Here is a 16,804-nt window from a genome sequence, read left to right as displayed (position 1 = left end):
ATCACCGCAGGAGAATCTACCCCGGAGTCGTCGACGAGCAGCGGTACGTTTTCGAAATAGTAATTACTTTGAAAATTAATTTATATTGATATAAGATTAAAGCTTGGGGAAAACACTTAAAAAGTAATTATAATAACTCACATATTGAAATAGATCACAATATTCAAGAGAACTAAAAGATCCGTTTAGAGAAGCTATGATGGCGTGGCATATACATCATGGTTATGAATAACTAAGAAGCTGCAGGCTTAGAGTGAGTGATTCCGCCTTAATCCATGTTTCTTATTTGGAAGAGGATTTGAGGCAGAGTTACTCAGTCGACTGTCTTATTCATCTTAAATATTCATAACTTGTATATGACAGGCGATCGTAGTGGTACCAAGGAGGATCATGATATAAAGTATCATCACCAGTTATCAAAGCACTTTCATTTGTATGTATGCGCACATAGCGGTACGATACGTAGGAGTGTTAACATCAAAGGGAACACAGAAAGCCATGAATCCTTTACAAAGAGTACATTGTCGAATACACTAGGAGTACATTGTCGAACATACTAGGGATACATCATCGTATAACATACGTTTCTTTCAAATTGGCCAAAACTTTGTTCAGTAAAGAGTCTATTACCATCATTCGTCATGAATTGGTGTGGTCCTCACCATACTAAGTTCATATGTTTCTATCGCCTCGATCGGCAAGTTCTCGAAACTTTCGTCATTCGTATCGACAGTCCGACTAAACCTCAGTTTTATCTTTCGTATTCCAAACCCCGAAGTACTCGTGCGAAGAGTACTTTGTCCTCCGAAGCCTTACCGTCAGATGTCCGTAGACCGTCACGAAATACCACTCGTCCAACAGGCCAAGTTCGAGCACAGAGGCTAAGGACGAATACAGCCCACCTATCAATATTTACTGTATACGCGAGGGTGGTATATGATTATGATTACGTAGATTTAGTATGTGTGTTTCTGCGCTATCTCCTGTTCCTTTTTTGGTTGTGGACCTGGGACAGAGTCGCACATCTGACCGTCTTACTAATCCTAATTATATACGACTTGTATACACGAGGTGATGATAGATGGACCAAGTATGAATCCTATCATGAACATCAGGGCAAAGTTGCCAGGTCTACGAGTAAGTATTCTGCCAATCAGAGGAGCGGAACCCCAGTAGTACTACTAAGAAAGTTAATTTCGGGACGAAATTCCATCTAACGGGGGGATGATGTTACAACCCGAAAATTTTTTGCTTTTAAGCTCAGTCAGTCAACTCATCAGAGTGTCAGACTCATTGGTAATGAGTTCTAGCCTGGTTAAAGGTCATTCTAAGGAGTATTAAGCCTAGTACACTTAAGGAATAAGTGTTAGAATGTACCTGCTAGAGACATTGTGCAAACATTAGGGCCTTAACCTCATCACAAGGAGTTCACGGCCATAAAGCCAATGAGTTTACGGCCGTAAACTCATGTGGCCGTAAACTCAAGTCCATATATATGGCCCTTGGTCATTTCTAGCCATTCTTTCACTTCCTAACTCAAGAACTTCCATTTCTCTCTTAACTATCATCCCGATTTTCATCCTAGATCTTCAAAAGTGGTAAGTGTTCTTCCTTGATTTGTTGTTACACTTCATCTCCTAGTTACACTCTTTGATTTCATCCATCAAAACATTCATTTTCATCTAGATCTTCAAATCTTCAAGTTTCACCAAGAACACACACTAGTGTTCTTGGCCAACATCGACCCTTTCAAACCTCTATATCGTAAGTAGTCTTCCCTACACTTGATATCCAGTTAACGTTCGTGCTTAGGACCTTGAAAACATCAAGATTGAAGGGCCAAAAGGAGTTTATGGCCAAGCCATCTCCCAAGGCCGTAAACTCCTATAAAGGTGCCATTTTGGCCATAAACTCTTCCTAAGGCTTGGATTTGAGGCTAGAACACTCCCAGGTGCTTTGTAAGACCTTGAATCATCACCCAACTCATCATTAGAGAGTTTACGGCCCAAGAGTAAACACCTTTGGTCGTAAACTCCATTTATGGTCAAGTCTTGGACCTTAAACACTTCTAGACCCTTGCTAAGCCTTAGAACACTTAAACCCTTGAGACTCCTTACCTTTAAGACCCTAAATGTGACCATTTAGAGAGTTTACGGCCAGGAGTAAACTCCCCTGGGCCGTAAACTCCTCAACACTCTCCATTGAGTGGGTCTTTCACATCCTTGTGTAGAGCAAAATTCCCTCAAGCTTCCCTAGCCTTCAAACACCCTCATATGCATCTTTGACCATGAGTTTACGGCCGTAAACTCCCTTGGCCGTAAACACATGGCCGTAAACACCAAACCATGGCCTTAAACACCCTTTAGATAAATCACACGTGATTCCAACACTTGGTCAAAGTGTTTCCTAGTCCCGTGAGGCGTTTCCTTGCATTTGGTTGCTTCCAAGCACTATATTTATGTCAATATATGCCAATGTATATCATTTAGGACTTGTTGTGTCTCGGGACTTCACTCGTGAAACTTCTCATCCTTACGCGCGTATTCGTTGAATCACCCACCATCAGGTGAGTTCATACCCCGTAATGAATCTTTTAACTGTTTTCAATGTTTTAAGGGGGGGGGAGGAATACAAGTTGAACACAATGTTAATTGTGTAAATGTCTGTTATAAACATCTTTTAAATTATTACTTATGCCTTTTATAGGTGATCAAAACATTTAAAAAGGTCTTTCAAGTTATGTTACTTTATAGTCTAACAAAACTCCGTTTTAAAGTACAAGCATAACTTAGTAGTAAAACGAGTATTTTCAATAACAGTTCAAGTACATTACTAGTAAACTATAATAGGTATAGTTTAAGGGTTCACAACATACTATAACACGTACATAGAGGAACATACTATAACACGTACATAGAGGAACATACGATAACACGTACATAGAGGAACATACTATAACAAGTACATAGAGAAACACACCATACTAAATACCGGGAAAAATCACGTTAATATATCTTGCCGAGTTTGCGTTAACTTTAGTACGATTACACGTATCTAGGTTAGCAGACACGAGGTGATAAAATATAATAATATATCTTGCTGAGTTTGCGTTAACTTTAGTACGATTACACGTATCTGGGTTAGCAGACACGAGGTGATAAAATATAATAATATATCTTTCCGAGTTTGCGTTAACTGTAGTACGATTACACGTATCTGGGTTAGCAGACACGAGGTGATAAAATATAATAATATATTTTGCCGAGTTTGCGTTAACTTTAGTACGATTACACGTATCTGGGTTAGCAGACATGAGGTGATAAAATATAATAATATATCTTTCCGAGTTTGTGTTAACTTTAGTACGATCACACGTATCTGGGTTAGCAGACACGAGGTGATAAAATATAATAATATATCTTTCCGAGTTTGCGTTAACTTTAGTACGATTACACGTATCTGGGTTAGCAGACACGAGGTGATAAAATATAATAATATATCTTCCTAGTTACATACGAGTTCACATTTAAACCTTTAATTAACCAACTTAGGACTAAAGACTACTTTAGACTCCCCGAGGTGTATTGTCCATTTAATACTACCTGGAGTCTGTATTTTATTTCTTTAGACTCCCCGAGGTGTATTGTCCATTTAATACTACCTGGAGTCTGTATTTTATCAAAACGACTCCCCGAGGTGTATTGTACATTTAATACCACCTGGAGTCGGAATTTTACTACGTTATAGCCAGCAGTGTCACTGCTGAGGTAAAACATTATTTTCCCTATTACATTTATTTTGTGATCTTCTCACATATTCATTAATGTATAATCTATGTTTTGTTAATGATAGTTCATTTGGGAAAATACACCCTAATACAAGAAACAAACATAGATAACATTAGATGCCTTGGTAGAAGGCTACGTTTAGTAGAGAGGACCATAATGCTAACCTTATGATTCCTTAATGTATACATCAAAGGATATATATATCAATAGGATCCGACAGGTAATAGGATGTGTGTTCTCCGCTTCATTTCCTGTTCCTTGTTTGGTTATGGGCTTGTAACGAACTCATCCAATCTATTTTCTATTCGATTCTAGATATATATATGCTCAGTATACATTAAGTCATCATAAGGGTACCAGGTATGGGTCAAGTCATAGAACACAGAGTCAATGCACAGTTTTCTAGTACAAAACATACTTTCCAAATCAGAACCTTTGGTATAAAAAACTAGAAACTTCCCAGTAAAGGGTTTAATCCATTTTATTAAACCAGTATAAACTTAAAGGACCTTAGGTGATTAACTCTATAATACTTTAGTTTATACATCATGGTTATATATAACTAATACCCAATAGGTATTTGGATGTGTGTTTTTCGCTTTACTTCCTGTTCCTTGTTTGGTTGTGGGCTTAGGGCAGATTCACCCAATTAACTTTCTATCCGATATTAGATCATATATATCCAGTATAATCTAAGTTATTATAGAAGTAACCACTGTGGTCACCATTTTATTATAAGAAATAAGGGTTTTCTTAAAGAATCTTTTCATTAAATATAAAGGGACCATTACAATTAACTCCATGAGTAACAGGTGAATACCCTAGGGTTATATACCACAATGATCAAACAAACAATGGGATGTGTGCTTTCCGCCTTATGGCAGATGCGCACAATCGATTGTTTGTTTACTATGAGTCTTATATAACTTGTATCCATTTAGTACTCATAGAAGGGATTGTAGAGTCATTTTTACTTATCTTTCATTAAAGTAGGAAATATAGGATTTTCTAGAGGAACAGGCGAACTTTTCTAAACAGAACTTACATTTTACAACAACATCTTACAAACTTACAATATTTTACCACTTACTACAACTTACTACATTTTCAACTACATTTTACAATAACATTTTACAACTTGCTTACATCACTAAAATCTTATGAACTCACCAGCTTAATTGCTGATCAACTCTTTCAAATAACTTGTATTCTCAGAAGACTAATAGACAGGTACTCGTGCTGGGAATTCAGAAGATGGAGCATAGTGGCTTCAAGTCTTGTTTTGTTATTTTCTTATGAATTCTATGTTTTGTGAACACACACTTTGTAAAAACTTTCTTTCAAATGAAATGGTTGTTCATTACTTGCTTACTATATACATATCTTGTGATACTAAACATGACGTCCTCCACCCCCGAACGTTTCCGCCGTTCTGGTTTTGGGGTGTGACAAATCTACAATCTGAAGAATGGAAAAGATAGTGAAATCATTTATCCAGCCATGGCCACTTGCTCCTTTCACTACAAGAAAAAAGTCCTTTAGCGAAGACGGCTATAGGGACGACGCAACCCTTTAGCGGAGAAGAAGGATATTGTCGCCACTAAAGGGTTCCGTCGTCCCTATAGTCGTCGTCGCTAAAAGTAATCCACCGGCGATCCTCCTGCGTCACACGCCATTTGATCCTGACCGTACGTTGCTGCATTGATCCCTCGGTTGGGGTTTAATCTGATGGAAGATAATAGAGGCGACGTCAATAGCGACGACATGTCGTCGCTATTGCTTGCGATCTGCGTGACTCTCATCGTGGCCGTTCGATTATTTATGGATCGGACGGTTAATAGTCACCATAGAAAGGTGCGTGTTTTTCCCTCCAATATGTCGCCGCTATTTCCTCTTAGGGCGTGTTCGGAAAAATTAGCTGGTAGCGGGTGGCTTGTAACGGGTAGCTTGTAGCTTGTAGCTTGTAGCGTTTTGTTAAACGCTACATGAAGTAGCATTTGGATTTGGAGCGTTTTGTTTAAACTACACGCTAGAAGCTTGTAGTTCCGAACGAAACTTTTTGTTTAAAACGGAGCGTTTTGTCAAACGCTAGAAGCTAGAAGCTCTCAAACGCTCCCAAAAGCTCCGTGCCGAACACGCCCTTAGTCGCCGCTAAAGGCGTCACCGCTAAAGGTAACGCCCTTTTGATGCCTCTATCGTCCTAGACGACTCAGTTCTGCGTTTCCTCCTCCATCTCGCGAATCTCTGACGACATACTTCTCTTGTGCGACTTTCCGATTTATTACACCAACACAAACCACCACTAAGCAAAGATTACTTCTAGGCCTTCATTTTCCGGTAATTTCCCGCGTTTTCCGGTGGTTCCCGGTGTTTTCCGACGATTTCCCATTTTTTCCGGCGACAAATAAGGTACGTTTTCTCTTCCCTTTTCTATTTCTCTTCTTTTCTTAACCTTATTTAACTCTAATGATGTTATTTTGGTGCTTTTAACATAACTCTTTTTATTTTCCGGTGAATATCACCACCACAGCACCACCGTAACTGTAGATTCCGGCGACCACTTGTTTTTTCCGGCGATCCTTATCATTTTCCGGTGACAGCAGGTTTTTCTTTCTTTTTTCTCTTCTTAATGCATTGGTATGTGAAATGTATATATATTTGTATGTGTGTGAATATGTATATAAAAATGTATGTGAATAAAGTATATGCAAATGTATATGTGTGAATATGTATATAAAAATGTATATGCAAATGTATGTGTTAATATGTATGAAAACATGTATATCTATGAAAAAGTTTATGTGAAAATGTATGTTTGAGTGTATTTCTATGTAAAATGTATGTATATGCGTGTATATATACGAAAAAAATGTATGTGAATAAAGTATGTGAAAATGTATGTATATGAATTGTAGGTATTTTTATGTGAAAATGTAGGTGTTTGTATGTGAAATGTATATATGTATTTCTATATGAAATGTATTTGTATGCATGAAAACATATATGTGAAAATGTGTGTATAAGTGCATTTGTATGTCTATGTTGTATGTTATGATAGAATTGTGTATATTCTATGTATATGTGTGTATAATGTACGTAATGATAGGATGTTATAATTGAAAAAAAAAGGATGTTATAATTTACAATGTCTTTTTAAAGTGTTATACTATAATAATAAAAACAAAATAACAAAGATAATATAAATAAAAATAAAAACGAAAAGGTATAATGTCATAATAAAAAAATAAAAACAAAAATAAGTTGATACTAAAAATCATAATATGGAAAAAAAATGATATAAATAACAAATGCTATAATTTAGTAATAAAAGAAAAATAAAAACAAAAATGTATAATGTCATAATAGAAAAATAAAAACAAAACTAAGTTGATATTAAAAATCAATATAAGGAAAAAAGTAAGTTTTTTTTAGTTTAAGTATCTTCTTTTAAAGTATTATACTATCGTTTAAAGTATAATGCTATAATAAAAAATAAAAATAAAAAATTAATATGATAAATCTACTAAGTTATAATTTAATAGTTGAATTATTTAAAGTACAATGCTATAATAAATAAGTAAGTTTTTTTTTAGTTTAAGTCTCTTCTTTTTAAATCATCAAAAGCCTAGAAATACTCGTCCGAAATTGATTTAGAAATTAATTTTGGGTTGTCCCCGTTTTGGGACTGCTTTTTGAATACCTTACCTCATTTAGGATGTAAATGTGTATTACATGATTGATTGTTTAAGAACTTTTCGGTTGTTATTTTCTCTTTGCTCCTCGGTATATAATTTTATATATACTTAGGAGCTAAGGGGGAAATGTTGCCGAATTTTTCTTAAATGGTCAATCATGTAATACACATTTGCAAATGAGGTAAAATATTCAAAAAGTGGGTTTTGAAGCCTACCCTTGTGAATACTCTCCCGTTTTCCGGTTTTCTATTCCATCTGATTGGGCGGTTACTCTATACTTATACATATTCAATCCTAATTCTAGGTCTTGTAGAGTAAACACTAAAACCTAACTTATGTTTCATTTGTAACATGTCTATTGATAAAACGTGGACTACTATTGAAAACTGTAACTCTACCTTGTTCCAACAAGGACTCGAATCTTTTCTCAAAAGGTCCAAACCACACGTCGATAACAAAGGTCAAATTAGATGCCCGTGTAACAAATATAATGTCAATAAATTTATACTACTACCCATAATGAAATTCCATATACTTCAACATGGTTTTAGTCCACATTATATTATATGGAAGTATCACGGAGAAAATACAACTCACCCCGTTGTCGAAGACATACCGCGTAGTAACGAGATGGCCGATTTTATTGCTGATGTTATGGGGGTGTGATTGAAAATGATACCAACCGCGACGAAGGGAACCCATATACTGACAGCAGCGGTGTCAATGATGGATTTCAAAAGCTGTTAGAGGAAGTCCAATTAAAATTATATCCTGGATGTTCGTTTTCGTCCCTTGACTTTTTAGCAAAGCTGATGCATATCAAGGTGATCAACAAATGGACTGATAGTTCATTCGATTAGCTTCTTGAGTTGTTGCAAAAAAGACACTTAAAAAGATCGGCTTAGGTTATGAGTCTATACATGTATGAAAAAACGACTGCTTTCTTTTCTGGAAAGAACACAAGTTGTTGCAAAAGTGTCCAGTTTGTAATGAGAGTCGGTGGGTTGATGAAAATACAAAGGGTAAGAAGGTGGCTCATAAGGTGTTACGATACTTTCCCGTGACCCCCAGACTACAATGTTGGTACTGTTCTAGACACACAGCTAAAGATATGATTTGGCACAGTACCGGACGATCCAAAGATGGTACGATGCTTCATCCCGTTGATGGTACTTCATGGAAAAAATTCGATATGAAGTATCCTAACTTCTCGAGGGAACCCCGAAACGTACGCTTAGGGCTTGCTGCTGATGGTTTTAATCCGTTTGGTAACATGTGTAATCCTCATAGCACGTGGCCCATCATACTCACCACTTACGATCTTCCACCATGGCTATGCATGAAAGATCCATCCTTCATGTTGACCTTGTTGATTCCCGGCCCCAAAGCACCCGGGAAGGACTTGGATGTGTTCCTTAGGTCGTTAGTGGATGAGTTTAAGCAGTTATGGAGTTTTGGCGTACGTACTAAAGACGCAGCGACAGATACATTCTTCAATATGAAAGAAATGTTGTTATGGACAATAAACGACTTTCCAGCTCGTACTAGTTTATTCGGTTGGAACGGACAAGAGTACAAAGCTTGTCCGACTTGCAACGAAGACACTCCGTCATACCGAGTATCAAATAAAGTCGTATATGTTGGTCATCGCCGGTTCTTAGATGCTGACCATCCATAGAGAAAAAGTTTGGACTATAATGGTGAACATGAGACAAGAGGCCCTCCAAGACAGTTTAGTGAGGAAGAAATACAAACGCAACATGCTCGTCTATTGTTTCGTCCACCGGGTAAAGTAGTTGCTCAACGAGCTGGTATTAAGAGAAATCATTAGGATTTCGAGTTGAATTTGTCTAAAAAGAGCATATTCTTTGAACTTGAGTATTGGTCTTCTCTGGAGCTGAAGCACAACTTCGATCTTATGCATATTCAAAAAAAATGTGGGTGAGAGTCTTTTGGGTACTTCTCTGATGAATGATAAGTCTAAAGACACATCAAATGCTCGGGTGGACTTGACGAAACTAAACATTCGGAAAAGTCAATGGTTGAAAAAGAGTGGCAACAAGTTCCTTAAACCTCACCCACCTTATTCGTTCACGAAACCTGACCGCATTTGTTTTTGTAAGTTTATAAGAGATGTGAAACTTCCGGATGGGTTTGGATCTAACATCAGTAAGAAAGTGAATGAAACCAATACTAACAATATTGGGCTGAAATCCCATGATTATCACATTCTTATGCAACGTTTAATACCCATTGGGGTTAAAGGGCTTTTGGGCAAAGATGTTTATACACCAATAGTAGAGCTTTGTATATTTTTTAAGCAACTTTGCTCAAGAACATTATCGTTGAAGGATATGAAAGAAGCGAAAGCAACCATTATTAAAATATTGTGCAAACTAGAAGTGATCTATCCTCTTGCGTTTTTTGACATTATGATTCATTTAGTTTTGCAATTACCTGATGAAGCTATTTGCGGAGGCCCAGTATGTATGAGATGGATGTATCCCTTCGAAAGGTATATGAAAAAACTAAAAAACTATGTCAGAAACAAGGCGAGGCCGGAAGGTTCTATAGCTGAGGGTTATGTCGCTGAAGAGACATTATCATTTTGTTCGATGTACCTTGAAGATGTCGAGACTCGATTCAATCGCCTCGAAAGAAACGAGGATGTTGACATAGAAGAAACAAAGTTATGGGTGTTTAGTCTAAGTGTCGACCGGCTAGCGCAAAGAAAATGAAAAATCTCAGTCTAGAGGAGAGAAAACGTCTACATTGGTTTGTGCTTGATAGTTGTGAGGAAGTCAGAAAGTATATTGCGTAAGTGTTCTAATCTTTTAACTCATTGTCTGTTTTTAATTTCTCCTTTTTTCGTAAATATATATTTTTTTCATCAATGTAGTGAATTAAAATCATTACATCCTGAAAGTGATGAAAAAACCGAATTCCCTAAATGGTTCCTTCATAAGGTCTATGATATGCAAAAACAAAAATCTCTAGAGTTTAACAAGGAGTTATCGGCGAGACTGATTATGAGGAAGAAGATTCCGATTATGATAGTGATGTGTCAGCAGACACTGAAGTATCTGAGGGCGAGAATGATTAAAAAAATCTTTACATTTGACTAATAAAATAAGGTTTGTATTTGTTGTAATCATTTCATATTATATGTATATATAAATATAAATAAATAAATAAATATATATATACATATATATATATATATATATATATATATATATATATATATATATATATATATATATATATATATATTGTGTTATAATTTTTCAGGATGTCATTTTTTTGGATTGCATTGCTCCATCTTATGGCTGTTGATGGGCCATGGAGGTTACGAGCCACCACATCCATTCGGTGGAGGTTTTGGTGATCACGAGAACGATGGTAATTAAGATTTATTCTAATTCGTTGTATTTCATATTGTATCTATATAAAAATTAATTTGACTAATATTTTTTTATGCAGCGGTGCCTCCGAAACGAAGAGGCATGGCAGTAAATAAAAAAATGCACAAACTATTTGCATCTAACGGCAACCGGCCTCTTAAGATAGTATTCAACATAAATACTAACATGTCGATTGGGGAGGCATACAAATGTTTCATTTGGGAGGTTGGGAGCTATATGTGGCGGGACATCGGTTTTGATAATGACACATGGACAGATGTTTCTGAAGCCGAAAGGGTTGGAATGTTCCAGTATCTTTCGGTAAATTATTTATAAAGTTATATATTTAATATTTTTTAATTTTGATTTATTTTTAATTTCTCTTTTTTTGTAGAGATGGTTTGATTTTGGAGAGATTACAAATCATCACATGGCTCCAACTTATTGGGCGTCGCTGAACAATCGGATATGTGCGCGGTATAGATGTCGCAAAAATATTGCAAAAAATCGTTTGACTGGTTTTGTAGGGGATGTGGAAGCAGCAAGGGCTCAAGCCCCTACGGGTATGGATCTGCATCGTTGCAATGCTACTATTGACCACTTCTTAACTAGAAAAACATCAAAAACGATCCGCTGGAAACAAAGAATGTCGGAAGAAGCAATTAGTTAAGAATAGTGGAGGGACGTGCAACTACGGTAGTGCTTGTTTCAAGAAAGTAAGTTACAAATCTATTCAGTTATAACATTTTTTAATGTTTATTCAAATATAACATATTTTGTAACGTTAAACAGAATTTGAATAGACTTGAAATATTTCATCGTGCGCATGTGAATAAAAAAGGAGAATTTGTTGATCCTTTGGTTGAAGAGCAATATGTAAGTTATTATTACTTAAGAATGAAGTAGATTGTTGTGTGTGTGTGTGTGTTTTTTGTGTGTGTGTGTGTTAGTTTTAACGTATATTAACAATCTTTGTGAAATATAGAATGCCTTAGTTGTTGAGGTTGTTTTACAGACTCATCACATAGCCGACTCTAGTGATGATCCAGACACCATTGATTGGATCGCAATTGAGAAGGTGTTGGGTACACGAAGGGTCCATGTGAGAGGCATTGGGCCTAAACATTCTTTAGATGCGGGTACAAGTGCTCCATCCCAATGGCAGTTACAGTCACAAGCACCGCAACCAATACAGGTACTTGTTAAATTCTTAAAGAATTTAGTAGCTATTTTATAATGTTAAAAACTTGATGTATTTATAGTAATTTTTGGTAGCTCGGTAGTTTGTTAAATTATTAAAGACTTAATTGATTTGGTCGTTTAATAGTTTGTTAAATTGTTAACGACTTAATTCATTTGATGCTTTGATGGCTTGATAGTTTGTTAAATTGTTAATGACTTAATGTGTTTGTGACTTAATTGTAGGATGTTGATGTGAATGCTTTTCTTCAAAACCCGGCATTTGTGATGGCCATTGGAGACATTATCCACTCGTTTAAAAACCAAGTCAACGAGGAAAACAACGATGAGAAAGATGGGGAAGACGAAGACACATAGTATTTCTTGTTTTATGTTATGGATGATGTTATTTTGGATTTATTAGATAGTTTATGGATAATATATTAGATGTTTATTTGGGATTTATTAGATATGTAATATGGTATATTTGATGTTTTATGTAGTGTGGTATGTATTTATTTATGTATTTTTATCAAATCTGCATTTTATAATATATATATATATATATATATATATATATATATATATATATATATATATATATATATATATATATATATAAACTAATATTATAAAAGATATGTTTTTTCTCAAAAAAAGCCATTAGCAGCGACGCCTTTAGGGACGACGTGGACCAAATGCGACGACACATAACTCCGTGAAGCTTTGCCGGAAAAACTCCAAACGGTGGCTGGAATGTCAATAGAGATGGCATCAATAGCGACAGCGCATGAGTATTAGAGACGATATGTATTAGAGACGACGGTATTTGCGATGACAAACGAGTATTAGCTACGAGGTAATAGCGACGACCCTTTAGAGACGACTTGTCGTCGCTAAAGGTATTAGCGATGACAAGGGACATCAATTGCAACGATTTTTGTCGCCGCTAAAGGTTACATTTTTTGATGTGTTTTTCTCTAGATTTATCGGGCTAAGTTTTAGAATCGATCAATTTAGAAGTCCTCTGTCTGCTTTAATCCATCCGAGGTCTGTAAGAAGTTCTCCAGATGATAGTTTTGATATACGGGAGAAGAATAGAAAAGAAGAATGATGGTGATTTGTGAGTTGTATGATCCACATATTCGAGGGAGAGAGAGAGAGAGAGAGAGAGAGAGAGAGAGAGAGAGAGAGAGAGAGAGAGAGAGAGAGAGAGAGAGAGAGAGGACCCCCTTTGCATATTATTTCATTTGTTTTTTTTTAAATAGAGAGAAAACACTAAATGGTCCCTGTGACAGTGAAATGACGAAAATATCTTTCAGTTAATGAACAAACTTAACGGGGTTAGCAATAAAAATTAATCGTCAAAAGTTTTGAAAGCACAGGGATCATCTATGAAAATTTTAAACTAAGGGACTAAACATCAAATCTGGAGAATCCACAATGATCATTTATGAGGTTTTTTCTTTATTATATTACAATTATTTTGAATTTATCGTATATCAATGTCATTTTCATTATTTATTGTGTTTTTCTTTCATTCTATTTAAATTTGTATTGCATTTTATAAAATCATAATTTTATTAAATGTCTATATATACAGAAACGTAGATAGGATATTCAGAACAATGTATATATTAATTTTAGATAATTACTATAAACTTATACTATATTTGTAACCTTATAATTTTTATAAATTTTTTATTTTTCATTACAATTTTAAATTATCCATAATGTTTTTTCTTGGTTAACTATGGTTTCCACATATTTTAACCTCATACTCAATATTAAAATATATGAATTAAAAGTTCTCCATTTCCTTTTAGTTCACTTTAAAATATAGCTTTCTATCGACTGAATCACGTTTTACAATACCAAAAACTTCAACTTTGTATTTTTTTTTGTAAACTCCAAATATCAGAGAGCCTGAGCCGATCTTCTTCGTATTTGACTGAATCAAATAATCAATAACTTGTTGTAAAAACAATTACGTATATTTGGATCCACATTTTTCTTCCAACCGCTATTTTACAACGAATCTAACAATATCTATCAGAAAAAAATGAACATTATATACCTATTATTTTTATTGAAGCTATAAAGATATATTAATTATAAAAAAAGATAAACACATTTATCCAGTTATTTATTCATATCGATAGCGATATTAAATTATGTTTCAAACGACAAAAGAGACTATATTACTGACGGCTTTCTGCCTCTTCGATCTGTGTATGATGCTCCATATTTCATTGTCATCCTTCCTTCGCTTGTTATCTTGATCCAACCCTTAATAAACAATATAACAATGAACGAAGAAGTAGATTTTGATTTTTCTCTCCTCGAATCCGTTAACAATTATCTTCTTGATAATCATTTCCTATCTGGTTTTCTTCTTTTCGATTCTAACGATTTCAGTATTCCTACCATATCTGAAGAATCTTCCATCAATATTGCCGCAGAAATATCGTCCATTTTTGCAGCCAAATCTAGCTCAGGTGAGGTATGTAGCCGGAGTTCCAGTTTTCTAATGGATGATACAGTCAGGCCGTTGCCAAATTTCGATGACTTTGAGATCCTAACTTCTTCCGATATCTTTCCGGCCCCGAGTTCTTCCACTAGTTGTAATGAGTTTCCGGAAATTTCAGCAGATATTCCGGCCGCCAGAAGCGATCTTTCTGGTACCTCTTTACCTTCAAAGAAGGAATCAGCTCTATGCATGCCGTTAAACTGGGACTTCACGATTGGAAACGTGGTCGCGTTTGGCGAGAAGATTTTATCCGGTGAGGAGATCCACCAATCACCACCATGTGTAAACGAGTATAATTCTGACGATGTGAGGAATTTTGAAGCTCCGCCAATAGCATCACTTCATGAAAGGAGGTACAGAGGAGTGAGACGGCGGCCGTGGGGGAAGTTCACGGCAGAGATGAGGAATCCGGAGAAGAAAGGGTCAAGATTATGGCTTGGGACGTATGAGACGCCGGAGGAAGCAGCCATGGCGTACGATCGAGCTGCTTTTAAGCACCGTGGGTCTCATGCTTTGCTGAACTTCCCGCATTTAACCCAATTACACAATGAAAATCCCCAAAGATATATCTCAAAAAAACGATCATCATCATCTACATCTTCATTGTCGTTAGATTCTTCAACAAAAAGCAATCTTAAGAAAAGTAAAAGTTTGGGTGGGCGTATGAAGATTAACTTCTAACCGTGTTCTAAAAGGTCATGGCGCATGCCAAGGTGTGTCATTACGTGAGGCGCGACTTCGCCGCTATGAAAAGCCTCATAACGTTGCTATTAAGCATGATGTGTGGCAAGACGTGATATGGCGTGCCATGACGCGTTATGGCATGTTATGGCATGTGGTTTTTCATTTGAGTCACATTTTTTTGCTCTTTTTTTTATGCATTTTCTAATCGGACATACAAATATTATGTTTTTTGTTAAGTTTTTGTTATTAGTTGTTGATATAACACTTCTAAAAACTAGTTATATATGATATAAATATATATTTATATGGTAATATAATTAATTATAAATTAATACAAAATCGCCGCCTTACATCACGTTTTGAAAAACGTCATGGCTCGTCATGACTTATTAAGCTTGAGGTTTGGCCTTACCGCCACGCCACGCCATGCCTCACACCTTTAAGAACATTGCTTGTAACACTTTATGTATATGAACATGCATCCTGAATATCATACAAAAAGTTGGAAAAAAATGTGTGTCGTATTCAATGTAATCACGGTTATTGGTATGAGGATATTGGCTCAGCGGTGTGATTTTTCATTTTTTATATTATAGTAGGTGAGACTCGTGTATTACACGGGTTGATTAAATAATAGTTAAATATCAATGTTTATATATTAAGCATTTTCAAAGTAAAATTTCAAAATAAATACAACCAAAATGACAAACAAGTAAGTAATTCAATCTATATTAATAAATAAAATTATTGAAAGAAACAAAAATAAGATGCTACAATGAATAATTCAATGGGCCTTACGTGACAAAATCACATATATTTAGATTCATGAATAAATCAATGAACTTATGCCTAATTTTTGATATTCCTTAATTGCATTTAACTTAAATTCATCAATACTTCGTATCCTTATGGCTATTCACCATAAGTTCAAATACAAGAGGTAGATCAAACACATTTTGTTACAATTTTTTTTGGAAATATTAAACATTATTTAAAAGAAAGGGTTATATATAAAGATAGTAGAACGTTCTCAGGTAAATCCTAGTTGCTTACAATTATGTATCATTTTCGTTAATACATAATTGTATTAACTGATTTCAAATTTACTAAAAATATCTCTATAAAGATGATTTTATTGTGGTATAATCTCGGACAATGGCCATAGTGATGTGATATATTTAACAAAATCATTGTTTTTTTATTATATACACAAAATATCTTTATAAAATGGTACTTCATTGAAACTTATTAAATTATTAATTGAGTAGCAATAACCATTAAAAAAATCTCAAATACTTTTAAATATCAATGATTACAAAATAAATTGATATATTGTGAAAAATCATTACTAATAAAGTATAAAGAATCAATGAAAACGTAATAAATAATATGCAAGTAAAAGAATTAAGAATACTAGAATAAATGCAATCCATGCAATAGAATAATCTACAAATTAATAGACGAAAAAAAAAATTTATTAGAAATTATAGTCATGAGACATATATTATGTATAGGTTAAAGACA

At 35.0% G+C, this 16,804-nt stretch overlaps 1 protein-coding gene across 1 annotated transcript; it reads left to right on the top strand.

Moving 5' to 3' along the window:
- The first annotated feature begins 14,318 nt into the window (after positions 1 to 14,318).
- Positions 14,319 to 15,507, top strand: LOC145125406 (uncharacterized). The gene has a single exon (XM_079060868.1). The coding sequence runs from the start codon at positions 14,375 to 14,377 to the stop codon at positions 15,275 to 15,277; it is 903 nt and encodes a 300-aa protein (XP_078916994.1). The 5' UTR covers positions 14,319 to 14,374; the 3' UTR covers positions 15,278 to 15,507.
- The last annotated feature ends 1,297 nt before the right edge of the window (positions 15,508 to 16,804 follow it).

The sequence above is a fragment of the Lactuca virosa genome, chromosome 7, assembly GCF_052849685.1.
Source record: "Lactuca virosa cultivar CGN04683 chromosome 7, Lactuca_virosa_CGN04683_v6, whole genome shotgun sequence".
NCBI classification, from domain to species: Eukaryota; Viridiplantae; Streptophyta; class Magnoliopsida; order Asterales; family Asteraceae; genus Lactuca; species Lactuca virosa.
This window is presented reverse-complemented; position numbering and strand designations above follow the sequence as displayed.